Genomic DNA, 26,153 nt, shown 5'->3' with positions numbered 1-26,153 from the left:
GGATAATTGTTTTCCCGTTAACCTGGAAGAGAAAAGGCTTGTTTATAGAGTTCACAAAAATAAAGAGAGAAATATTCGTTCACACCCTACCCTGGAGCCTGAGAGTCCACCCCTTGCAGCTGAGTTTTCCACGTATTTCTCTTGCTGTTGTCTGTATTACACACTTTATTTTTAGCCACTGGTGGTTGTATGAGGGCACTCTATCAAGCTTGCAATTTAAATTTGTTTAAAAAAACAAATTCTGGATATTAGCAGAGGACCAAGAAACACTACATAGTCTAACTTCACTGTAATATGTTTCACAAAAAGCAAAATAAGAAAAAGATCAACTGATTTCCGAAACCCAGAGAGAACCCTCTGGAATGCAATAAACGATACGATAGAGAAATCTACTGCCTCTTTATCTGTAAAGACAATGGAAATAAACCCTTGTTTTCTTTTTAACTTGTCATTGTGTTTTTAGAAAGAGGGGGCTGAACCACTACAGAACTGCTAAACTAAAGAGAACAAACAAACAAAAACCCTCCCAGTACATTCTGGAATGCTACCCAGGCCACTCTGGCTACTAGCAGCCAGACCTGCCCGGGCAAGCCTTGGCACCGAGTATTCAGTTCCGCAGCTCATGGCAGGACGGAAATGCTCCAATGAGAGAGACTGAGAGATCCGGGCGTGGCACCAAGGGGCGGAGAATTGGAGTCTGGACAAAGGCAAGTGTACGCTGATTGGTCGAGCTTTCTCAGAAGCAATCCATCAAAAGGACCGCACCAATCAGCGGCTAAGATGAGCCCCCGAGAGCCAGCCCGGACCCCGGCCTGTCTCCCAGCAGCCGGACGCAGCTCTTTCGCTGCGTGCTGACCCCCCGGGAACGCCGCGCCAACTCAGGGCACTGCGGGACCCTCCACCAGGGACGCCCGCCCCTCCCCGGGCCTCTGCCGCTTGCCCGCCCGCGAGTCCGTTCCCCTCGTCGGCCTCTGGGATCGGGGAAGTAGGGCGAGCTGAGAGCAGGCCCGGGGAGGGTGGTGACCACCGCCAGAGGAACTGAGGCTGTCAAGGTGAGAGGGAACTAGGGGTGGACCTCAGGGGGCGGGAGGGGGGGCTGTGCAAGCCCGGACTAGTCTGCTCCTGGAGAGGTGCCACCGGAGCGTTCGTCCTGGGATTTTCCTGTGTCGTGCCTCCCACTTCCAACTTGCACCCCTGAACTTAGTGGTTTCTGGCCAGGACGACTCGCAGCTCTTCTTTTCTATCTTTAAATTAACAAGGGTCATTCTCCATGTCCATGACTTAGCTTGTGACCGGAATGCAGGGAACTGCTTACACCAATGCGATTCCCAGCTTCACCTAACTTTTTCTTTTGGTCTTTAAATGACGTTAAACTATTAACAGCACCGTGTGCTAAGCACCGCGCCACACTGAGTCATATCGTGTGTTATTCATAGCCGTTCCAAGAAACAGATGTTGTTATCTCACAGATGTAGAAATAAGCTCATTATCTGGCAATAATTAATTACCTATCTATGTGCTAAGCGGTTTGTATGACTCCATTTAACCCACAATCTATGAGCTTAGGTAATAATGTTATTTCTACTTCACAGATAAGGAACTAAGAAGGTTCACGTTGTTAATATATAATTCAAGTATGTATGTACTGTCGTTTTGACTTTTTGATTTGGGTGTCTTGTGAGGCAGTATCTGTTTGTGACTATGTATTGGCAATGAATAAGTCTTTACTGAACCTGGGAAAGTTGTTTTTTTGTTTCAAGCCATAGTTCATCTCCTATACAAACTCACAATTTAGAAATGTGACAAACTGGGAGAAGGTAAAAATTAACTTAGAGCCCTTTGCGGTGTCCTAGACTTAGGAGGTGGGGGAATCATGCATTATAAAGCACTTCTTGGCACAATGCAAAGATGGCCAGGCAGCAAGGGGCTCTTACACTCTTTTCTGGGTTTGTTCTATATATAGATGATAGAGGTACTGACAACTGACTCTCAGAAACTGCTGCACCAGCTGAACACCCTGTTGGAACAGGAGTCTAGATGTCAGCCAAAGGTCTGTGGCTTGAAACTAATTGAGTCTGCACATGATAATGGCCTCAGGATGACTGCAAGACTCAGGGACTTTGAAGTAAAAGATCTACTCAGTCTAACTCAGTTCTTTGGCTTCGACACAGAGACGTTTTCCCTAGCTGTGAATTTACTGGACAGATTCTTGTCTAAAATGAAGGTATGTTCAAGCTACAAGATCCCCTTTCTTAATGTTGCTCAGCGTGTGTTTAAGAGATCAAATTGCAGAGGGTTGGAGATGGCTCAGTGTTAGAAGTGCTTGCTGGTCTTCCAGAGGACCTGAGTTCAGTTCCAAGCTCTTGGGCTCTGATGCCTTCTGGCTTCCTCTAGCTGCCCAAATGTAGCAAACATCACACATATATTCATGGAAACACATTAAAATTGATACTAATAAAAAAAAGTTGTCACAAAAAGAGCTGGCATTCAAAAGCCATTTTCAAATGTTGTGGTAATGCTTTTTCATAAACAAGAGTAGTAATATATCACTTACTAGTTGTATACAGAAGTAGAAAATTATCTAACATCAAGTGATTAATTGTAGCACTCTAGTAGGAAATCTGGCTGTATTTAAAAACCTTTCTTGAGCCAGCAAAATGATTGATCAGGTAAAAGCACCTGCTACACATGCCTCAGATAATCAAATCTGAGTTCTGTCCCTAGAACACACAATGAAAAGGGGGAACCAACTCCCAAAAGGTTTACTCAGACCTTCACACATGCACCATGGCACATGAATGCCCTCAAAATGTCTTCTCCCCCTTATACGCAGACACATACTCAGAAACACACACACACACACACACACACACACACACACACACACAACACACACACACACACACACACACGGTATTAAAATTAAGGGCCTGGCATATGCCTCACACCTTTAATCCTAGCACTTGGAAATCAGAGACAGGCAGATCTCTTGTTAGTTTGAGGCAAGCCTAGTCTATGTAGTGAGTTCTAGGCCAGCCAAAGCTACTCAGTGAGACGGTTTCAAAAACTAAATTTTTTTAAAAAAGTAGAAATCTTTCTTTAAAAAAACCTTTTATGTATGTGTGTATGTATGTTTGCATATGTATGGGTACACTCATGCTACATCATGTGTGGTGGTGAGGACCACTGCAGGAATTAGGTCTTGGGGACTGAACTCAAGCATCAGGGTTGGTGACTAGCATCCTTACCCACTGAGCCATCTCACTAGCCCTAATCAGAACCTTTCTTGATAGACTGGATGTTTCTATTCATTTACTCATGTTCATAGATTTATAGATGTTCGTTAAAGTCAGAATGTTAGGCTGTGGTTAAGAATTAGGATCTATTTCTTAATCATCACTCATATATAAAAATTCTAATTCCTTTCGCCATTTGGCATTTCCAGCTAAAGTTTGCCTGCAACAGAAAAGGAAGTGTAGTCTGAAGAAGATCATCTATAGAGTTATTCCCCAGTAACTGACAAACTACTTGTGTGGCTTTCAAAGTTTAACTGTTAAAACTGAAGCTATCTTCCCTATCCACTAACTCACTGATTTCAAGTAGGGCCCATCAGATTGGCAGGCACCTGTCCAAGTAGGGTAGATGTTAGATCCATTGTAGCTGTTCGTTGCAGATATACTTTCATAGTGGTGGCTCTCACTACTAGATTTCCCTTTGTGTTCTATTTATTGAGACATGGTAAAGACGCACTGCTGTGTTTGTGTTTGTAGGTACAGGCAAAGCATCTTGGGTGTGTTGGACTGAGCTGCTTTTATTTGGCTGTAAAATCGATAGAAGAGGAAAGGAATGTCCCACTGGCAACTGATTTGATCAGAATAAGCCAGTATAGGTTTACAGTTTCAGACTTGATGAGAATGGAAAAGATTGTGTTGGAGAAAGTGTGTTGGAAAGTCAAAGCTACTACTGCCTTTCAATTTCTGCAACTGTATTACTCACTCATTCAAGACAGCTTGCCTTTTGAAAGGTACGTGAACTTTATTTTGGAATTAAAAAAAAGTTTTGGAAATCAAAAGGATATTGTTTGGCTGTGGCATAAAGTCAGCATGTTCGTAGAATTCCTAGCAAAATAAGTGTGTGGTACCTGTGGTCCCTTGGACTTTGCTGCCTAACAGAAGTGAAAAGATGCTGTCAACAGTTTATTGAAGGCTCCTTAAGATTAAAGGACATTTCAACTTTATAGAACCCAGGAAATAAACATTTAACACAAATTTAGGAAAGACATTCAGAAAATGTAGAAATTTCTATCGAAATAAAATAATATTTGTGGTATACTACTATTCACTTAATGATTTTTTTACCAGAATAATTTAAAACTCGTACTTAAGAAGTTCCTATCACTGCTAGAAGAGAAATTCCTTTTCTTCAAATAATTTTCTATGAGTGTATGAGTTTCATTTTTTAAATTGACTTTAATACATTTCTAAAACTGTCTGCCAACTATAGATAATACTGTCTACATAAAAACAATCCCATTTTCTTTTTAAAGGAGAAATGATCTTAATTTTGAAAGACTAGAAGCCCAACTTAAGGCATGCCACTGCAGGATCATATTTTCTAAGGCAAAGGTAAATATTTTCTAAGATTAAGTGTAGTTACAGAGACCTATTTTTATGGTTGACATTTACTTTATATTTGTCTTTTTCAGCCTTCTGTGTTGGCATTGTCAATCATTGCTTTGGAGATCCAAGCACTAAAGTATGTGGAGTTAATGGAAGGAATAGAATGTATTCAGAAACATTCCAAGGTATGTCAAGGTTGTAGCATCCATCCCCTTAGCTAGTTACAACAGAAATGTATCCACTGTACTCTCTAAAGTATTGATTTGAAGCTTAAGTAGGTCTCCCCTGGTTCTCTTTGGATGAGGAAACACGTTAATGGGATTATATTTATTACTATAAATACAGTGGGGCTTTTAATAATTTTTATTTTTGTACAGATAAATAGCAGAGATTTGACCTTCTGGCAAGAGCTTGTATCCAAGTGTTTAACTGAATATTCATCAAACAAGTGTTCCAAACCAAATGTTCAGAAGTTGAAATGGATTGTGTCTGGACGCACCGCTCGGCAACTGAAGCATAGCTATTACAGAATAACTCACCTCCCAACAATTCCTGAAACGGTTTCTTAGTTGGTAATCTGGTTGTTACTCTCTGTGTACAGAAAATTTTCCAGTGTGGTAATTTTCTTTTATAACTGAAGAATTGAAATACCATCTTCAGTATAAACAGTATGGGATTGAAAGAGTAAAGGGAAAACTGACCTTGTTGATCTAGTTAGTGAATATTGGAAGCCATTTCCTGTGGACAACAGACAGCAATCTCCAGAGAAAGAACTTAGCAAACCTCTAAATACATGTTAACACTTTCTTAGTCAAATTATTAGCTTAGGAAAGAGAATCCTCCAAACTGAAAATTTAAAAGTAGTTAATGAGGCTGGGTGGTGATGGTGCATGCCTTTGATCCCAGCACTCGGGAGGCAGAGGCCTGTAGATCTCTGAGGTCAAGGCCAACCTGATCTACAGAGATAGTTCCAGGACAGCTAGGGCTGTTACACAGCGAAGCCCTGTCAAAAAAAAAACAAAAAAAACAAAACCAAAAAAACAAACAAACAAAAAGCCACAGAGAAACCCTGTCTCAAAAAAACCAAAAAAAAGTAGTTAATAAAATAATATTTCTTTAAATTACATGTCACATCACTGTAGCTTATTTAAAGTTACATAAACCCAAGCAGAAGGACAAAACAAAAAGTTTGATCCATATCTAAACAAATTTGAATCTACTTGTTGACTACGAAAACATAGTATGCACATGGGTGATATACTTACAAAATATTATAGGTGGAATGTAAAAAAATAAACTAATAATAACAACAACAAAAAAAAACAAAGTAATATATGGCAGACAGTCACCACATTAGGTTTCTGTGTCTCAATTCTATATTTAGTATTTTATCTCCAAGCAATTGATCCATTATATAGTAATTATATGCTTAAAAAATATAAACTTGGTCCCTGATACATATGCATTTTGCCATCTAAATTTCTTCATCATAGCAAGGATTTGTCTTTTCTGTGATTAAAATAAAATGTTGCCAAGCGTTATGGTGCAGGTGGACCTCTGGGAGTTCAAGGCCAGCCTGGTCTACACAGTGAGTTCCAGGACAGCCAGAGACCTACGTAATAGGGAAACCCTGTCTCAGAAATACCAAAATAAAATAATAACCACCACCACCACCCCCCAAAAAAGTAAATGTTGCTGGGAAGATGGTTGAGCAGGTAAGGGTACTTGCCCCCAAGTCTAACAACATGACTTCATTCCCTAGGATCCACACAATGGAAGAAGAGAACAAACTCCTACAAGTCCTCTGGCATGCATGTGCCTCACACTCTCCCCATCCCCGCAATAAATATATGATTGTGCACCTTAAACATCATCAGTTCACCTTTAGCAGCTTGCAGTATGTAGGTAGATTTCTGTTAAACCTGGTCTGTGTTGTTTGCCTAGGCAGTAGGATTGCAATAGCAACAAAAACTGTTCCTGAAGTCTTTCTCTGCCACTCTGACCATGAGTTTCCCATGGTACAGGATTTAAGCTATGAAACCTCAGCACATCATCACATTAGCAGCATGGTCTCAGTGTTGGGAAAACTCCTGATTCCAGGCTTGGTAGAGCTAGGCTTAGATTTGAATTCACCCATGAAACATTCAAATCAAAGCTAAAGACATAAATGTGATAAATGTGAAATAAAACTGTGAACCTTCATTTCAACATTGATCTAACTTCCTAGATTGGAAGTTAGGTGGTATTGAAAATGGTAAACTACTTAATTTAAATCTCAAAATTTAAATTACGAGGTTTACATCAAAACCAACATTTCACAAATGCACTTTTAAGGTATCATAAGGAGTAGTTTAAGCAGTAAATGGTTTCTTGGCACCCATAACCAAGTAATTGCTAATTTAGAGGTGGAATTTTTATTGGTATATGAGAATTTCACTTAAACTTATGGGTCTTTTTTATAAAGCAGATCTCACAAGTTTTGAGACTTTGTTACCTTTAATATTTCTTCTAGAGAATAGGTGGTTTTTTATCCATAATAAAAGAAAAATTCTACAGAACTGCTGCTTCACTCTAGTCCCATTTGAGAAAACATATTAATAACTGGATGAATTATCACCCTGAAAACTTATTTATTGCATTAAACTTAACTCAGGCTTGATAAAGCACTCCAGATTTTTTTTTTTACTACAGTTTTTATAAAACTGCCACTGCTTCTAATGCATTTTGTTTTAAGAGAAATAGAATAATTTGCAAAATGTCTACTGTGTCTTAAGGGAAGTAAGAAGGCACTCTGTAAGACCACCAAGGTGTGTTCAGATTCTCAATGCTGGCCTTGAATGTAAGATCTACACTGTTAAACTGCAGCTGCTCCTCAGTGCAGTGTGCAGCCTGTGTCCACCCAGAGTGGCTGTAACCATTTTGACATGTAATGGATAATGACCACTGAAAAATAAACCAAAGAACCAGACTATTATCGTTAACCTTTGTAAATGATATCCATGAAACTTTTCAGTTCTTCCTAAAGGCTGATATGCTTCAATTTGAAAACAATGTTGATTTTGAGTGGACAGAAGTAAGCTAACCAACTACCATTATGTTTTAAACTAAGGAATACACCTTTCAATAAAGTTATTGAAATGCAATCCTTCCCTGGGCATTTCTGTTTCTTTTGTAAGTATTCTGGCAATATTATAAAAATAAGCTTTCTTTATATTGAATATTAATTTTACTAAAGTAAGATGCACAGAAGCAGAAAGAAATTAGTGTAGCTATTAAGCTGGGCACGGTAGCCCTGGGAAGGCTGAGAGTGGTGGATCTCCAGTTCGATCCCAGCCAAGGCTACATGATGAGAACCTATCTCAAAAAAAATATGGTTCTGGCTGGGCGTTGGTAGTGCATGCCTTTAATCCCAGCACTCGGGAGGCAGAGGCAGGTGGATCTCCGTGAGTTCGAGGCCAGCCTGGTTACATTCTTATATTACATTCTTATACTTTGCATCCCCTCTTCCTGGTAAAAGCCCTCTTACTACTACTACTACTACTACTACTACTACTACTACTCTCTCTCTCTCTCTCTCTCTCTCTCTGTGTGTGTGTGTGTGTGTGTGTGTGTGTTGTGTGTGTGTGTGTGTGTGTGTGTGTGTGACCGAGCTTAATTAGGTTTGCTGACCTGAGCATGTGTGAGAGGTTATTTACTGGAACATGGGGAGCTTGTCAATGGATGCAACACTGCAGAAAACAACATCGTGTGCTGGCTAGTTTTCTGTCAGGCTGATACAAACTAGTCATTCTGAGAAAATGTCTCCACTAGATTGGCCTGTGGGCAAGCCCAAGGTGCATTTTCTTGATGGATGCATAATAATAAGAAAGCCCAGCTCACTGTGGATGGTGCCACCCCAGCTGGTGGTCCTGGGATCTATAAGAAAGCTCTAAGCAAACTAAGAAACATGAAGGACTCTAAGGGATAAATAGACCCCAGGAATGGGAAGTGGCATGAACTCCTGAGCTAATTGGGAGCATAAGGGTAGGGGAGAGGGTGCTGCCACAATAAGAGCACGAGAAGAGGAGTAGAGGAGAGGAAATGGAGGAGCAGAGATATTGAGTAGGGGTAAGAATAGAGGAGAGAGAGCAGGATGAGAGATACCATATTAGAGGGAGCCACTATAGGTCCGAGAAGAGAGCTGGAACTAGGGAGATCTCTAGAGACCTACAAGGATGACACGATCTGACAATCCAGGCAATCGAGGAGAGGATAACCTAAAAGCTCTTCCCCTAAAATGAGATTGATGACTACTCTTTATGCCATCCTAGAGCCCTCATCCAGTGGCTGATGGAAGCAGAGACAGACATCCACAGAAATACACTGAGCTGAAATCTGGAATTTAGTTGAAGAGAGGGAGGAATGAAGATTGAAGGGGTCTGTACCAGGTTGGAGAAACCCACAGAAACAGTTGGCCTGAACAAGGGAGAGCACATCGACCCCAGATGCTATCTGGGAAGGCCAGTACAAGACTGATTCCAGCCCCCTGAACATGGATGCCAATAAGGAGGCCTCTGTACTCCAGGGAGCCTCTGGAAGTGGATTAACATTTTTTTCCCTGGTGTAAGAAGGGACTTTGAGAGCCCATCCCACATGAAGGGATACACTCTGGCCCTGGACACATGGAGAAGGGCCCAGGCCCAGCACAGGAAGATTTGGTGGACTTTGCAGAGTCCCCGTTGAGGGCCCTACCCTGCCTGGGGAGTGTTGGGTGAATGGGGTGGGGAGTAGGTTGGGGGTGGAGGAGGAGGGATGGGGGTGAGGGGAGGGAGAGAGAGAAGGGACTTACATGTGAAACAAGCTTGTTCCCTAACTTGAATTAATTAAAAAAAAAAGAAAGAAAGAAAAGAAAGCTCTAAGCAACCCCTGAGTTGCAGGCCAGTAAGCAGCACTCCTCCTTGGTCTCTCTCTGTGTCTGATCCTGCCTTGAGTTCTTGCCCTGACTCCCTTTATGATGGACTGTGATGTGGAAGTGTAAGCAAAGTAAACCCTTTCCTCCATTTGTATTTGGTCATGGTGATTTATTACAGCAATAGAAATCCTAAGTAAAACACAACACTCCCACCTAGTTACGACTGTCAACAGCCCCTCAGGAATGGGTGGAGCCTCATGAACCCTTTCCTTTTCCAAGATGAAATGTTAATGGGTCCAGTTCTTAGAACATTTAGAAAGAGTGATAAAGCAGGCATTGTGAGGAAATCACAAGAAAACTATTGCAGCCGGGTGGTGGTGGCATACGCCTTTAATCCCAGCACTCGAGAGGCAGAGGCAGGAGGCTCTCTGAGTTTGAGACAAGCCTGGTCTACAAGAGTTAGTTCCAGGACAACCTCCAAAGCCACAGAGAAACCCTGTCTCGAACCCCCCCCCAAAAAACCAACAAAAATTATTGCACTTAACTCATATTAGACATCATAAGCTCCCCTTTCCAAGTACCTGAACTTCATATATTCCCAAATATTATACATATATAATATATATACATATATAATTGCAATTTCTAATCTAACATCTGTAGTTGCCAATGAGTCTGGTATAACTATAACTTACCTCATTTAAGTCCTAAACTGAATGAAGGTATCAGTTAACAAATGTATCAGAAAAACAAATGTTAAGTGATTTGGATCTGTTACATACAGGGTACCAAATTCAGGAACTTCTGACTCCAGAGCCTTTTGCTCTTAGGATTCTGCATATTCTGTCCCCAAATGGAGAATTAATCCACGTGAAATTATATAATCCCCACAATCTAAACCATATTCTGTGTACTTTCAATATAGAGTAATATAGAACTGTTCCTCTTTTATAATAACAAAGTAGTTTTTATCAAATGTGCCATTACAAAACAACCTAAGGAACACGTGTCATGTCTTACACAGTGTTAACTGTGAAGCTAACAATTTTCCTACTCCAAAACTAGATGAGATGATTTTTACATTAGTTCAAAAAATAGATTTAGGAACAATCAAAACTGCTAAAGAATCAATAAATATATGGCTGCTTGAAACATATGAAACAAATGCACAGCAATGAAAGGAGAAATCTTCTAACACAATTGGAAAACTAGACATTGCTCTTGGAAATCCATAGTATTACTAGAAAATTAGTCACAATATAAAGCCGAGGTGCTACTAAATGACTGACTGACTAAGCACTGCATCTAAAACAGCATACAAACCCTTCTTACGTGAGTAAAAAACATTCATCAAGACACACTAGATCTTGGGTCCTAAAGATTAAAAAACTGAAAACTCACAAAGTATGTTTGCAGAAAAAAAAAAAAAAAGCAGAAGCAAGTAACAGACAAAATTCTAAGAACTTAAAAATGAAACTGCAGACTTCCAAATAATTTGTGGGTCTAAGAATAAGCCTCAAAATAGAAAGTATTTTAAACTGAGTGTAAATGAAGTAGCACCATGTGTGGAATGCACTAAATCGGTGCTTGGAAAGCAAATTACAGTAACTGCATTATTGACTATGCTGGTCTGAAGAGCCAGTAAAGCTGCTACTTTAAGAAACTGGGGTGGGAGACTAAGTGAAACCCAAGAGAGCAGAAAGGAGCAAGTTATGAAAAAGATGGGATGGTAAAATTCAAAACAAATTAACATAGAGAAAAATCAAAACCAAAAACTGGATCTTTAAAAAGAGCAATAGCTGATACTTTCGATTAACTCGGGTATTAGAAAGAAAAGATACTGCTGCAGACCCTGGAAGACATTAAAAGATAATGACGGCTGGTGAGGTAGCTCAGGGAGTAAAAGTGACAAGCATGGCGACCTGAGTTTGCTCCTCAGACCCCACATGCGTGGAAGAGAGAACGCACTTCCCAAGTTGTTCTCTGACATCTACAAATGCCGTGAAACATGTTTGAGTGCACATTCAAAGTAAATGCTTTTAAAAAGAAAAGGCATAAGGAAGATACTCTACCTACAGAGTTAGATTATTAAATTTGTTGTGGACTATTTGATCACATTGTGTGAAGATGTCTCTGTTTTACCTCACCTGTCGAAGGCACCTTTTGATTGGTTTAATAAAAAGTTCAATGGCCAATAGCTAGACTGGAGAGAATAAGCAGAACTTCCAGGGAGAAAGAGGAACTGGGGGGAAGAATCTGAAAGGGGGATTCACCATCAAGTTGCAGAGGAACTCCTACATACAGTCTGGAGGAGAGAACAAACCATGTGACAGAATATAGATTAATATGAACGGGTTAGTTTAAGGGTTTTTTTTCTTTTATTTTGTTTGTTTTGGGGTTTTTTTGTTTGTTTGTTTGTTTTTTGGTTTTGTTTTGTTTTTTTGGTATTTGGTTTTGGTTTTTTCGAGGCAGGGTTTCTTTGTGTGGCTTTGGAGCCTGTCCTGGAACTAGCTCTTGTAGAACAGGCTGGTCTTTAATTCACAGAGATTCGGCTGCCTCTAACTCCCGAGTGTTGGGATTACCAGCGCCAGGCTTTAGTTTTTAAGAGCTAGTTGGGAACAAGCCTAAGCTAAGGCCAAGCTTTTACACTTATTAAGAAGTCTCCAGCTGAAGAGATGGCTCAGAGGTTAAGAGCATTGACTGCCCTTCCAAAGGTCCTGTGTTCAAGTCCCAGCAACCACATGGTGGCTCATTCTCTATGAGATCTGGTGCCCTATTCTAATGTGCACGAAAACAGAATGTTGTATGCATAATAAATAAAATAAAATCTTAAAAAAAAAGTCTCCATGCCATTGGAGAGCTGGCAGCCCAAAAGAAAGTCTGGCTACAGTCAGTTCTTGAAAGACAAGAACTGCTTTATGGGGCTGGAGACATGGCTCAGTGATTGGTTAAGAGAACGTGCTACTCTTGCAGAAGACTTGGGCTCTGTTTCCAGCACCGACATGGCAGCTCACAACTGTCTACAACTCTAGTTCCAGGGGATCTAATGAACGGTGAGGGTAAGCTTACAGAGTGTAAGCATTCCACATATACCCAGACAAAATACTCATAAAATTGAAAAAAAAAAGTTTAAAACTGAACTGTCAAAATTTAACTAAAATGAATTGCATAATTGAAATAATTTCTGATATTTTAAAAACTGAATTTTTGAAAACTTTAATGGAAAACTTTAAAAGGTTCACAAGACTTCAATAAAAGCTCTCTTCTAGACAGAATAGGTTTGTAAAGTCAGAATTATTATGTCAAGCCCAGAGGAAGATAATATATCAGAAAACCTTATCAGTATCCCAAATGAACAGAAATCTGAAATGAATGTGAAAATATATACTCATGACAGAATTGGCTGAAGGGTTGTGACAAGCTCTTCAAAATTGAAAATTAGTAGAATTCATCACATTAACAGTCTAGAAAAGAAAATAATCAAACTAACCAATACAGAAACAGCATAGGGAAATATCCAACACACATTTTGTTTTTCAAGACAGGGTTTTTCTGTGTAGCCCTGGTTGTCCTGGAAATCTGGATTGTGAAGACCAGGTTGGCCTTGAACTCAGAGATCCACCTGCCTCTGCCTCCCAAGTACTGGGATTAAGGGTGTGTGCCACCATACTAGAATCCAATATCCTTTTTTGAAGTTCAGCTAGCTACAAATTAATAGTTGGGAACTTCAGCCTGAAAAAAAGGAAGTGTGGAAACCTTGTAGATAGCATTCCGCATAATGATGAAAAGCAGTTGAGTTCATAATCCTAAAACAAAGACAATACAGGGCTGGCCGAACTCTCTATTGTTTAGCCAGTAAAATCAGGAAAGATGAAGGTGTTAATAGGTCTAATCTCAGCACCTGGGTTAGGGTATGGGAATCAGGAACTCAAGGACATCTCAGCTATATAGTGAGTTCAGGATCAGCATGGGGTACATGAAATTCTTTCTCCAAAGCAAACAGACCCCACCTCCCTAAAAAAAGAATAAAATGAAACTAATTTATACAGAAAATTCAAGAAATCAAAAACAAACAAAAAACCCCCACAAAAACTAAAACACACAAACTAAATTTAACATGACTACAGAATACAGAATGAACAAATATCAAACATGTCTGTATACATGGAATACTAAATTATAAAATCAATGGCACTTCAAATCACTCCACCTACAAATGAACACTGGGTAATAAAGACATAAAGGATCTGTAAATTAAAAACTGTTTAAAATGCTAATAACTGGAACCAAAGAGGGACTCAGTGTAGAGTCGCTACTAATGGATTGGAAGACATAAATTCCATCCTATGATGGCTATTCTTGGTTGTGAACTTGACTATATCTGGAAATTAACTAAAACCCACAGCAATCACTCACATCTGTGAGTGATTTCTTAATTACATCAATTAAAGTGGGAAGACACACTTCTAATCTGCATCTTTGAGGTGGGAAGAGCCACCTCTAATGTGGCCCACACCTTCTGCTGGTAACCTATAAAAATGACATGGAAAAAGGAAGCTCTCTTTCTTCCTGGCTGCTTGTTCTTACTAGCACTCCATTCACTGACATTACTCACTGACATTAAAGCCTACTTCTTTGCGATTCAGGGGTATACTGAAGACCAGCTGAGATATCCAGGTTCGTGGTCTGAACAACTCTTGGATCCTTGAACCTTCATTCATAGGTAGCCATTGCTGGATTAGTTGGACCACAGTCTATAATCCATTATAAGTCCCCTTTCTACATATAGAGACTCATTCTCTAAGTTCCGTTACTCTAGAGAACCCTGACTAATATGCATTACTATCTCAGTGAAATCTCTCATAGACTAGATGGATCTGAAATTCTCAAAAAGACACAGGCGCTAAAAAGCAATTAAGTTTTGAAAAAGAATAAGGCTAAAGGAATCATGCTACTCAATTTTGAGTCTTGTACTATAAGGATATGCTAATCAGGGTAGTGTGTTATTGGTAAAGGGCTGGATCAGCACATAGTTCAGTGGAACAGGGTCCAAACAAGACTCACAGAAATTTAGCACTGATTTTTGTTTTGAGACAGGGTCTCATTTTGTAGCCCAAGCAAGCCTACTTCCTATGTGTAACAGCCTTCAAACTTGTGGTGATCCCCCCCCCCCCATCTAAGTGCTGGGATTACAGGGATAAACAATCATGCCCTGCTGCAACTGATTTTTGATAAAAGTACAAAGATGATTCAGTAGGCAGTGTTTTCAACAAATGATTCTGAAACCTATGTGTAAGTATCCATCTGAAAAAATAATGAATTTCCAGCTAAGCTTTTCAGCTTACATGAAATATGCTAAAAATAGCTTACCAGTTAAATGTAAAACATTAAGGCAGGGACTATCCCAGATCCACACTAGGATAGTCTTCCTGTTTCTCTATGCATACTTCTCTTTTTATGTTTTTCAATAATTCATGACTCTTCTTTGAGAAGTCTATATCCATGCTTGGGAATATCTTTCCTTCTGAGCACTTCTTTCCCTTCACTTTTGTGCATAGTCTTTATTGAAACACCTTTATTTAATAAAACCTCAACTTTGCTTTTAAAACTTCATTAGATTAAGACAAAAACAAAGGAAAAATTCTTATGACTAGAAGTCCCCAAAAGAGTTCTTATGGGAACACAAGATACCAAAAGCATAGTCTACTGACAATAGCATAAATTAAACCAAAATGAAAACACTTAAGTGCTTCCAAAGAAACTACCAGAAAGTAAAAATACTAGATGAAGGGGGCAGGGCATGCCTACAATCCCTGCTCTGCAGTCCTTATGTAGGAGGTTTTTAGGTTCGCAGTCAGTCTGTATTACACATAAGACTGTCCCAAAAAAACTAATAAATAAAACCCACAGGAAATTACTTAAAAACTACACAGCTGATAACCTATACCCAGATTATTTACTATTTAAGAACAAGATAACCCTATTTTCAAATGGGTGAAAGATTTAAATAAACATTTGTTTTTGGAGCTTGCCCTATAGACCAGGCTGGCCTCGAACTCAGAGATTCATCTGTGCCTGCCTCCTGTGTGCTGGGATTAAAGGTGTGTGCCACCACTGCTCAATAAATAACATTTCTTTATCTTTAAGGATGACACACAAATGCTCAATAAACACAGAATGCTAGCTGTAACTTTCCTTCACAGAATTGTAAACCATAAAGAGGCTATGAGATGATTCACTGGTTAAAAGAACTTGTCACCATCAAGACTGATGACCGAGGCAGAGGCAGGTGGATCTCTGTGAGTTCGAGGCCAGCCTGGTCTCCAGAGCAAGTGCCAGGATAGGCTCCAAAGAGAAACCCTGTCTCGGAAAACCAAAAAAAAAAAAAAAAGACTGATGACCGAAGTTTAACTTACCTTCTTGAACTTTGTGTAACGTGCATGCCCTAATCCCTCCCTCACCCACCCACACACAGAGTGGATAAATGTACAACATAAATATCTACATGTACACATATACAGATCCACAAAGATACCAGTTACTATTACTAGAATGACAAGACTCAAACAGCCAGCTAAGAACAAGTGTAGGCAACAATGTGGAGAAACTGACACCCTAAACTAAACACTACAGGTAAATGTGTAGCTACTTTTGAAAACAGCCTGCAAGTTCTTCAAATGGTTAAATTAAGGCACATGTGGTGGATTGAAAGAAAATGCCCCCAAAGGGAGTGGCACTATTAGGAGGTGTGGCCTTGTTGGAGTAGGTGTCATCTTATTAGAGGAAGTATGTCACTATGGAGTTGGGCCGTGAAGTCTCATATATCCTGAAGACACACTCAGTGTCTCAGACCACTTCCTGTTTGTTGCCTATGGGTAAGGATGGAGGAATTCCTTCTCCAGCAGCATGTCCACCTGCATGCTACCATGTCCCATCATGATGAAAGCGGACAGAACCTCTGAACCGTAAGCCACCCAATTAATGTTTTCCTTTATAAGAATTGCCATGGTTGTGGTATCTCTTCACAGCAATAGAAACCCTAGCACATAAGACAGTTAATGCTGCTATGACAAAACACCATGACAAAAAGCAAGCTGGAGAGGAAAGGTTTATTGACTTATATAACCTGAATCACAGTCCACTGAAGGAAGACAAGTCAGGAACTCAACTCCAGTAGGAACCTAGAGGCAAGAGCTGATGCAGAGGCCATGGGCAGAGTTGCTTACTGGCTTGCTCCTTATGGCTTGCTCAGCCTGCTTTCTTATGACCCCAGGGGTGACACCACCCACAATGGGCTAGGCCCTCCCCCATCAATCACTGATTAAGAAAAAGCTGTAAAGGCTTGCCTATAGTCAGGTCTTAGGAAGCCTTTTTTTTTTTTTTTTTTTTTCCAATTATGTTTCCCTCTTCTAAAATTACTTTAGCTCAAGTCAAGTTGAAATAAAAGTGGCCAGAACAGTAAGAAAACACCTTATGACATAAAAAACAGCTGCACAAACATTTATAGCATATTCAGCAGAGCCCAAACAGGGAAATACCTAATCATACATTTTATAAATGGACTAACTATAAAGGAATAGTATTCAGACATAAAGCAAGCATGAGTGAACTTTCTAAAGACCACAAATTCTATGGTGCCATGTGTATGAAATGTCTTGAACAAGGAGAATATCCAAAGCTGGCTGGGGCAGCAAGGCATGCCAACTGAAGAATATAAGGCTTCTATTTGGGATGATGAAAATGCTTAAAAATCCACTAAGCTGATGGTGGTATACTCTGGGCATGCTCAATTATATACTTAGTAAGGATGAGCCATGAGTATGCAAATTGTCTTAGCAAATACTTTTAAAAAACTGGCATATCGTTTCCGCTTACATTATTTATTCTAAAAGAAAACCATAGAGAAGAGCTATAAGCAGAGACAGTGGTTTCTAGAGATGAAAACTAATACTGTGACTACAAAAATTTTTTTAAATATTACTCAGGTGACTGCACTATTTTAGAGCAAATAGGAAGGTGTTTTCAAATCTATGCGAGCTAAAAGTCACCAAATTATACAATGGAAAACGATATTTTTACCTCTAAGTTTATTCATAATATTATTTAAAATTATTATACCAAAGAGAACCAATTAAAGAAAACAAAGTCTCTTCCTCCCAAGAACTCATTCCTAAAGATATTAAGGAAATGTAAGCAAAGGGCAGGCATCATAGAGGAGGCCAACTGCTAAGAGTTCAGTGCTGGAGCTTGTGCACTGAAGACAAATCTGCTCAGCACAGCCTCAAATGTGAAGGCATGTGTGTGCAGATAATCTCAGGCAGGTTGTCAAGTACATCAAGAGTGATGGGAACGGAGTTACGGAAGTAAATTCTAAATATGCGAGAGAGAACTAAAATAAATCCTATGGGATATTTTAAATTTGTGGTTTCCAATATGCATGCATAGGTTTAACATATGCATGGTAAACAAACATTAACAGTGTTCACACACCAGCATGCAAATCTTGTGTAAAAACATTATCCACTAAAGGGAACTGGATTCTTTGATTTTTGGACTGGGGCAAAGACTGCCTAATTCTGGTGAATGAGAAATTGCTCAAATAATGATCAAAACCTGTCAAAGGACACACGAGCCACCAAGACTGCTTTACACTAGCCAAATTATACAACTTTTAAACATCAAAGTAATGAGAATACTTTTTACCTACTGCATAAAATAGTAAGTAAATTCAAAGCCCAGTTAGAACATGAAAAGCGTTTTAAAACTACTCTCCTACAAAACATCTAAAAATAAGTATTACAGTGCAGAAACCCAGCAGATACTACCTTACTCAGTGACCTAAGTATCACCATTAGCAATAGGGTGAAATTCTTAATTCATGACCGTAGACAGTATTCAGGAATATTCCAGACAATGAACCTCATCCTGAAGAATCAACAGACAAAATTGCTGTAATCTTCAAAAGTATAGAAGCTAAGCCAGGACAGGTGCATATCCATAATCATAGTAGCTGGGGGACTGGGGCCAAAATATCACCTGAGTCGGAGGCCAAGTTACCCAGCAAGATTCTATCACTGAAAAATGTCAAAGCAGTAAAAGCCAAAGAAAAATGGAAACTTGTTCCAGACCTTTGATGGAGCAGCACGTCCTAACTGCAGGGCTTCCTTCCTTCCTTTATTGTTGTTTTGTTTTTTAGAGACAGGGTTTCTCTGTGTAGCTTTGGAGTCTATCCTGGAATCCACTCACTCTGTAGACCAGGCTGGCCTAGAACTCACAGACATCTGCCAGCCTCTGCCTCCCCAGTACTGGGATTAAAGGTACTTACCACCACTGCTAGGCTTGCATGGTTTTCTTTCTGAAAGGACATTGTTGGGATCAGTTCAACATAAACGGCGTAAGGTCTGAGAACTAAACAGCAGTACCATGTCCATGTTGATTTCCTAACTTTAACTATTGAGAAAACAGACTTTTCACAAGCAAAACAAACCATCACCACCACCAACAACAACAAAACAGTACAAGATAGCGGTGACAGCATCATGTCAATTTATTAGAAAATAGTACAAGATTCTTAAACTGTTAATACTTCACTTATAAGCTTTCTACACATTTCAGATTATTTTTAAAAAAAATTAAAAAACACAAACAGGATAAAAGCAATTTCTTCTAGATAATCCTCTTTCTGTCTGAACCATTAAAGTTAAATGAAGCCACTGGCTTACACTGAGGGACCTAAATTTGATTTCAGACACTAACAGTTTATTAACTCTTTCATTGATAGGGCTTTACTGTTTTTCAGTTTCTTGACATAATCACTTAGGCAGCATCACACCAGTTAGTTTTTTACTAACTCAAACTATCCAAAGCTCTTCTGTATACCTATTTCCTTTCTTAAAGTTTGTCCAGCACTGTACTTTCCTTGTATGGACAAAGGGGTGCATAATTCTTACTCAGAAGTTTAGTGAACATTATTCCTGCATCACACACACACACACACACACACACAAAATCCCTGAAGGCACTTTTTCATTTCATATGATTTGTACTCCAATGCTTTTGTAGTAAAAAACACAATTAAATATGAAATTAGGAAAATGTAGTACATAAAACTTAATGCAGAGCAATAAAAGTTACCATCCATCCACAGGACAGCTGCTACACCTTCTATGTAAAACATATCTGAATGTAATCTTTAAGAACCATGCTGAAATACATTTGCAATATGTTAACTGTAGACATCCATATTTTTCATCCTTCATATCACTTGCTGCATTAAGTTACCAGCATCTGCTGGGATCCGCAAGACAGAACAAAACTAAAGAATAGCAGTCATTTCTCAAGGTTTGAGAAGTCTGGTCCACCCTTTGTGTAGTTCCCTGAGATTTCTGCTCCACTGAAGTCAAAACCAGGATTCTGAAAGACATAAAATAATAAAACTTACAAGAAGTTGTTGAAGTCACAATTGAAAAAAAGGTCAAAACAAGTACAGATACCAAACTTCATTGTAAGCACCAAAGGGAAAATGAAAACTAAGAGGCAAGCACCTTCCAACTTTCAGAGCAGTAAAACAAGGGGTGTTATGTATCTGACAATGCTAGTGACTGGACAGTGAAGCATGTATTTCAATTCCACCATCTGCATAAAAAGATTTTAAGTCTTTTTCCTGTGGGGCAGGGAGTATTATAGATTGAACACAGAACCTCCTTCAAACTCAATTATACCAATTTTAAATTTAATTTAAATTTAATTCTTTTTCTTCTGAAATATGGTATAGCTATGTTGTCCAGGCTGGCCTTGAACTTGTAGTTCTCTTGCTTCATCCTCCTAAGCAGCTGGAATTAAAGGTGAGTGTCACCAAGCATAGGTATAGCCAGCATTTTTTTTTCTATTTATTTACTTTTTTATGTATTTTTTTAATTACATTCCAATCCCAGTTCCCTCTCTCTCCTCTCCTTCCACTCCTCCCATCTTCCCCCATCCCACCTCCCATCCACTCCTCAGAGAGGGTAAGGCCTCCCCTAGGAAGTCAACTAAGCCTGTCCTATCACCTCACTGAAGCAGGACCAAGGCCTCCCCACCCTCACCCACGCCTAGGCTAAGCAAGGTATCCACTTTATGTTTAGTATCCAATTATAAGTGATTACATACGATGTCTGTATCTTTCTGGGACTGGATTACTTCACTCAGGATGTTTTTTTGTTTTGTTTTTGTTTTTTTGTTTTTTTCCCCTAGTTCCGTCCATTTGAAGCTTACTATAAGCCATGCAGAGTTTTAATAAATACATGTATATTACCATATAGATACACATTGAATATTATGAAGTACTGCTTCAAGCTTTAGACTTTTCTGGAGGCAATTTCATTTGTTTAATGGACATTTATTGAGCCCCTACTATTTGGAAAATGCCATTAAGCACATGTGGATTTCAAATGTAAAGACCTCTGTTGTAGAGGAGCTTATACTGTAGCAGGAAAACACAAATAACAAACCATAAATACTGAACACAGAGCTCAGCCTCTACAGAGTCAGGCAATAATCACTTTAGACTACGCAGACTACATGACTTCTGTCATAAACACTTCATTATAAGAAACTGCTATCCATGACATACTAATAAATGAACAAAGGTATGTCTCTGTAAAACTTTACTTGCATACCTGGGGCTGAATTTCCCCAGGCCACATTTTGCCAACCCCTGGCTTAGTGTGTTAAAGCTTGTTAAGTGCTATAAAAAAAGATAAACAGGAATTATGGCAGGAGAAAGAATTAAGAGAGAAAATTATATATAGACTTAAATGGGATAGTTAAAATGTGATGAGCTTTTCCACATAGAGGAACACTCCCTGAGCCAAGACACACGGGGGTGGGCCTAGGCCCTATCCCAAAGGATACGATAGACTCTGATGACACCCTATGGAAACCCTCACCATCCAGGGAGAGCAGAAAGGATATGTGATAGGTAAGATTTTAGTTGGGGGGGGGTGGTAGGGGAGGAGGGAGAAGGGAACTGGGATTGTCATGTAAAACAATCTTGTTTCGAATTCAAATTAAAAAAATCTGGAAAAAAAATGTGATAAGCTTAAAGCTACAGGAGAATAAACATTCCAGTTAGAATCAGCAGAGAGCCAGGTACTTTTAATCCCAATACCTAGGAGGCAGATCTCTGTTAAAGGCCAGCCTGAACAGTTCGGGGCCAGCCAGACCTAGAGAGAAACACTGTCTCAAAACAACAAAACAAAATTACAAGAAAAGAACAAAAAAAGAAAGGAGGGGTTGGTAAGAAGTAACTGATAAAATATCCCATGAAGAAAAGGAAGAACTTGTGAATATTCTGAGAAGAAAAACGCATTGATCTAACTTGCACTATCAAAAGATGTCTTTAATGGCTACTCTGAAATAACTACTTGGGGCAGAGTCAAGGCTAATTAGAAATTTTCTGAAGTAATCCAGACCAAGTACTAGTGGATCTGGCAGTGTAAAGTGGTAAAAGTGTATGTAAGTGGAAGACTTCTTAAGAGTTGTCAATAACCTGTCTGGTAGGCAGGAAGGCATGTGTGTTTACTAGTCTGTGTGGGACTAAAGTTGACATCATTGTTTTCTTCAATTGCTCTCCAAATTCTAGGTAGTCTAGACAGCCAGCTTGCTCTAGGGATCCTTTGTCTCTGCCTCAGGAGTGCTGGATCAAAGGTGGCCACCACACCTGCCCAGCTTTTGCATGGATTCTGGGGCTCATCCAGCAGGCCTCTGGTCCTCATGATGGAAGCTCAAGTGCCATCTCCACTGTGCAATCTCCGAGCCACAACCTCCCTTGAACAATATTTGGGAGTGAAATTAGTTTGTTCATTTTGGACATGTAGTCTGACAGCTAAATGGAGATGTTCAATAAGTAAACGGAAATGCAAGTTGCAAGTTTACAAGAAGTCTAGCTCATAGACATATACTTGGAAATAAGCAAGATATAGATGGAAATTATCCACTGAACTTTTAAAAGTCCAGTGGTTAAATAATTATAAGTCCTGTGGTTACGTAATTCCTCTCCCAAATATTTATCTTGGAACAGGTTTATTTAAAATAGAGAAAAACAGCTGGGCATTGGTGGCTCATGCCTTTAGTCCCAGTACTCTGGAGGCAGAGGCACTCATTCTATGAGTTCGACACCAGCCTGGTCTACAGAGTGAGTGCCAGGATAGGCTCCAAAGCAACACAGAGAAACCCTGTCTCAAAAAACAAAAAACAAACAAATATAAATATATAAAATAGAGAAAAACAACGGTATTAAAACAGCATCAAAGGGAAAGAGCTAAATAAATAGTTGTTGTACATGCAAATGAGAGAAATCAAGCAGAAGGGATGAGTTTTAGCCATATACACAATTAGGGGAAGAGACTGGGGATATACTATTAAAGAAAAAAAGCACCATGAAAATAAGCAAGGTATTACCCTCCACCTTTGTTAAAAATTAAACAGACAACAAGGCTAATTATTGAGAATGAGCAGACGTTATGAGGTGGGGGAATAACAATGAAGGGATCTCTCACCTTTTTATGCTGTATACACTACAGTGGTCCAGTTTTTTAGGTTTATTATTCATGAATTACTGATGTATGCTCAGCAATTTTAAGTGTAACAGCAATGAATATATTTGTGAAATTTAAAACCCACATACTAGGCTGATTTCTTGCCATTCACTTTAAAACCCACCCAGCTTTTAAAAAAAAAAAAAAAAAAAAAAAAAAAAACTACTTTCCACACTACATTATGAGGGAATACCTGTGATTTTGGATCATGTAACTATATAATCATGCCTGCATCTGACTTACTTCTTTCTGGAATCGCTCTAATGTAAGTTTTCTCTGCATTTGGTCTTGCACCCAGGGATCAGCTGCATATTCAGATTCTAGAAGGGAAGTCCAACAGTTTGCAGCATCTCTCTTGGTCTTTGTCAGAACAATACGGACCATTTTTCTATCCTCTAAGAAAAAAATAAGAAGCAAGTTACAGAGAAATCAATGGAAAAGTCAATCCTTGTAAATTCTAAAGACTGTTAGGTAATTCTGATATATAATTGTTCCCAAGACTTTTCTCCGGCTTTCACAGTTATAAGCACAAGAAGATTTAAAACAAAGGAAAAACAACATCACAATCTAATTTTTAAAAGTTTATGAATCATAATAGATTGTTCTTACCCAAAGTCCATGTTCCTTCATCAGCAATTGTAGAATCAAACAACTTTCCCTGGAAAACAAATATAAGGTACTAAAGATACAACATTAAATTTTATACATTCTCCATAATTAAGATTTGGCTCATTTCAAGCAAAGCCACATCTTGGACTAGTTCAGCCTAATTGTAGGTGCTCAACCTTGAACTTCCTCCTATTGAGTGAAAGGGACTCCAGTTTACAAAATTTGACATCTTTAGGATGCAGAAGAACACAGGACACTCTAAACAAAACAGATGAAGACATACTACTCATAGCTGATAGAATAAATGTGAAATTAATGTATAAAATGCTTTACTCATCAAAATAAACAAGACAGGGACTTATGCTGAAACTAGAAGAAATGTTCTATTTTATTTTTGGTTTTCTTAAGGTAGAGTCTCTAGTCAGGGGGTTCTCAACCTGTGGGTCACAACCCCTCTGGGTGTCCCATTTCAGATACTTATATTATGATTCGTAACAATAACAAACAACAACAACAAAAACCCATATTTTAAGAAGTAGCAAAGAAAACAATTTTATGGTTGGGGGTCACCTCTACGTGACGACCTGTATTAAAGGGTCACAGCATTTGAGAAGTTTAAGAAACACTGCTTTATGTACCTGCAGTTCAATATGTAGACCTTGCTGGCCTGAAATTCGAAGAAATCCACCTGCCTCTGCCTCTTAAACGCTGGGATTAAAGGCTTATGCCACAATACCTGCCTTTAAAATGCCATCTTTTAAAGAAAATGTTATTAAAGGCTAGTTTAATCTCTTTTGAAAAGCTGGCACTAGAAAAAGCCAAACAAAAAAAACCTATACAGGGTTTCTCTGTATAGCTTTGGAGCCTATCCTGGCACTCGCTCTGGAGACCAGGCTGGCCTCGAACTCACAGAGATCCACCTGCCTCTGTTTCCCGAGTGCTGGAATTAAAGGCGTGAACCACCAACACCCGGCGAAAAAGCCAATTTCTTAAGGAGATCTAATCACATATTGCAGATCTGATGTCTTAATTAGCTGTGACTAACTTTTCATCTCCTCCTACCCAAGGTTAGAAAACACGGTACCATGTCTCCTTTTACCACTACACTACATGGCTATCCAACAGGCTAGGCATCTAACCGAGGGGCGAAATATAATCTCAGGCTGTTGTGAAAAAAATTTTTTTCTTCCCCCAGACAGGGGTTTTCCTATGAAGCACACAGTCCTGCTTATCCTGGAAATTGCTTTGTAGACCAGACTGTCCTCGAACTCTCAGAAATTTGGCTGCCTCTGCCTCTTGAGCGCTGGGATTAAGGGCCTAGGCGTGCTACCACTGCCTGGCTTCTAAAAATTCTTAAGATCAAAAAAAGGTATAGCCAGATTCAAAATATATTGGTGGAATCAAATAAAAGAGGCACTATTTTCTTCACACACCTCTTCATTATCTTAATGACCATCTACGTGCAAGAAACTTGTAATTTAGAAAGCCAATCTGACATCACCTTCATCTGTTACCCAAACCCTGTTTGTTATTTCTGTATTTGCCTACACATCATGAAGAATTCACAAACCTTCTGCCTAAAGTCTCTGAGACTCAGATCAGTGCCCAGAAGATGCATCTGTACTTTTGATCTAGTTAGTCTTCTGTCAGCAGAGGAACCCCAGGGGAATTAAAGCAGCACATACCAGTGTTAGAAAAAGAAGTAAACGAAATCTTTATATTAACGTCCACGCTAGGTCTGATCTGGGAGTGGGTGCTACGATGGGACCCCTCGCCAGATCAGTTTACTGCTTTCTTTCCGCCAGCCAGGAACTGACCTTTCCACCCAGCAGTCATCCCTCTCAGACCGTGCATTTTTAGGACTCGGGGTGCGGGGAGGCCAAAAGAAGGAACTGGGGACAAGCCCTGGCTTGCTACCTTGAGGATCTCGCGGCCACCCACGGCTAGAGCCACATGCCGGCTCTGCAGGTCGCACTGGATGTCCTGCGCGCGTGTGCCCGGGGGCACCTGGACTTCAATGAACACCTCCTCCAGGGTCTGGTACCACTGGCCCCATGGCGTCCCGCACGGAACCACCCCACTACGTTCCTCAAACGGGGCGGACATTCTCCAGATGCCACGCACGGACCAGGCTCAGAGAGAGAGAGAGAGAGAGAGCACGGCACACGCGGGATGCGACTCAAGAGTTCGCCCTCGGCGCTTTGGGGTCACTGCACATGCGCAAAAGTCCAAGGTGGAGCGGCCGAGCGTGCAACTCTTTCCCTTTCAGGGCCCATTTAGGACACTCGCGAGACCTGGTGTGGAAGAACCGAAGTCAACATCTTAGGATGTTCCTAAGAACGGTGACGCCGGAACAAAGGAGAGAGGCGCTCGCGACCTTTAATCCTGTATGACGCCGAAATACGGACTCTCCTACGGGCCGCCTGCGAAATGCGCTTGCGCGAACTGAGTCCACTT

At 39.8% G+C, this 26,153-nt stretch overlaps 2 protein-coding genes across 2 annotated transcripts; one reads left to right on the top strand and one right to left on the bottom strand.

Moving 5' to 3' along the window:
* Positions 1 to 786: 786 nt before the first annotated feature.
* Ccng1 (cyclin G1) lies at positions 787 to 5,589 on the top strand. Its single transcript, XM_027425231.2, has 6 exons — positions 787 to 1,052; positions 1,964 to 2,224; positions 3,771 to 4,024; positions 4,547 to 4,625; positions 4,706 to 4,804; positions 4,997 to 5,589. The coding sequence occupies exons 2-6, from the start codon at positions 1,964 to 1,966 to the stop codon at positions 5,186 to 5,188; spliced, it is 885 nt and encodes a 294-aa protein (XP_027281032.1). The 5' UTR covers positions 787 to 1,052; the 3' UTR covers positions 5,189 to 5,589.
* A 13,444-nt stretch (positions 5,590 to 19,033) lies between these two features.
* Nudcd2 (NudC domain containing 2) lies at positions 19,034 to 26,138 on the bottom strand. Its single transcript, XM_027425230.2, has 4 exons — positions 25,614 to 26,138; positions 23,697 to 23,745; positions 23,331 to 23,482; positions 19,034 to 19,923 (listed from the first exon to the last, which is right to left on the bottom strand). Exons 1-4 carry the CDS (start codon positions 25,800 to 25,802, stop codon positions 19,840 to 19,842), a joined length of 474 nt encoding a protein of 157 aa, XP_027281031.1. The 5' UTR covers positions 25,803 to 26,138; the 3' UTR covers positions 19,034 to 19,839.
* Positions 26,139 to 26,153: the final 15 nt, after the last annotated feature.

The sequence above is a fragment of the Cricetulus griseus genome, chromosome 7, assembly GCF_003668045.3.
Source record: "Cricetulus griseus strain 17A/GY chromosome 7, alternate assembly CriGri-PICRH-1.0, whole genome shotgun sequence".
NCBI classification, from domain to species: domain Eukaryota; kingdom Metazoa; phylum Chordata; class Mammalia; order Rodentia; family Cricetidae; genus Cricetulus; species Cricetulus griseus.
Note: the sequence above shows the minus strand (reverse complement) of the source record. Positions and strands in the feature narration are given on the sequence as shown.

Excerpts from the sequence above, each read along its gene's own strand:
- Ccng1 (XM_027425231.2), top strand. The coding sequence starts at position 1,964 with ATGATAGAGGTACTGACAACTGACTCTCAGAAACTGCTGCACCAGCTG. Across the intron at positions 2,225-3,770 it reads GATTCTTGTCTAAAATGAAG|GTACAGGCAAAGCATCTTGG; the intron begins GTATGTTCAAGC and ends TTGTGTTTGTAG. Across the intron at positions 4,805-4,996 it reads GTATTCAGAAACATTCCAAG|ATAAATAGCAGAGATTTGAC; the intron begins GTATGTCAAGGT and ends ATTTTTGTACAG.
- Nudcd2 (XM_027425230.2), bottom strand. The coding sequence starts at position 25,802 with ATGTCCGCCCCGTTTGAGGAACGTAGTGGGGTGGTTCCGTGCGGGACG. Across the intron at positions 23,746-25,613 it reads GTGGCCGCGAGATCCTCAAG|GGAAAGTTGTTTGATTCTAC; the intron begins GTAGCAAGCCAG and ends TTTGTTTTCCAG. Across the intron at positions 19,924-23,330 it reads TAGAGCGATTCCAGAAAGAA|AATCCTGGTTTTGACTTCAG; the intron begins GTAAGTCAGATG and ends TATGTCTTTCAG.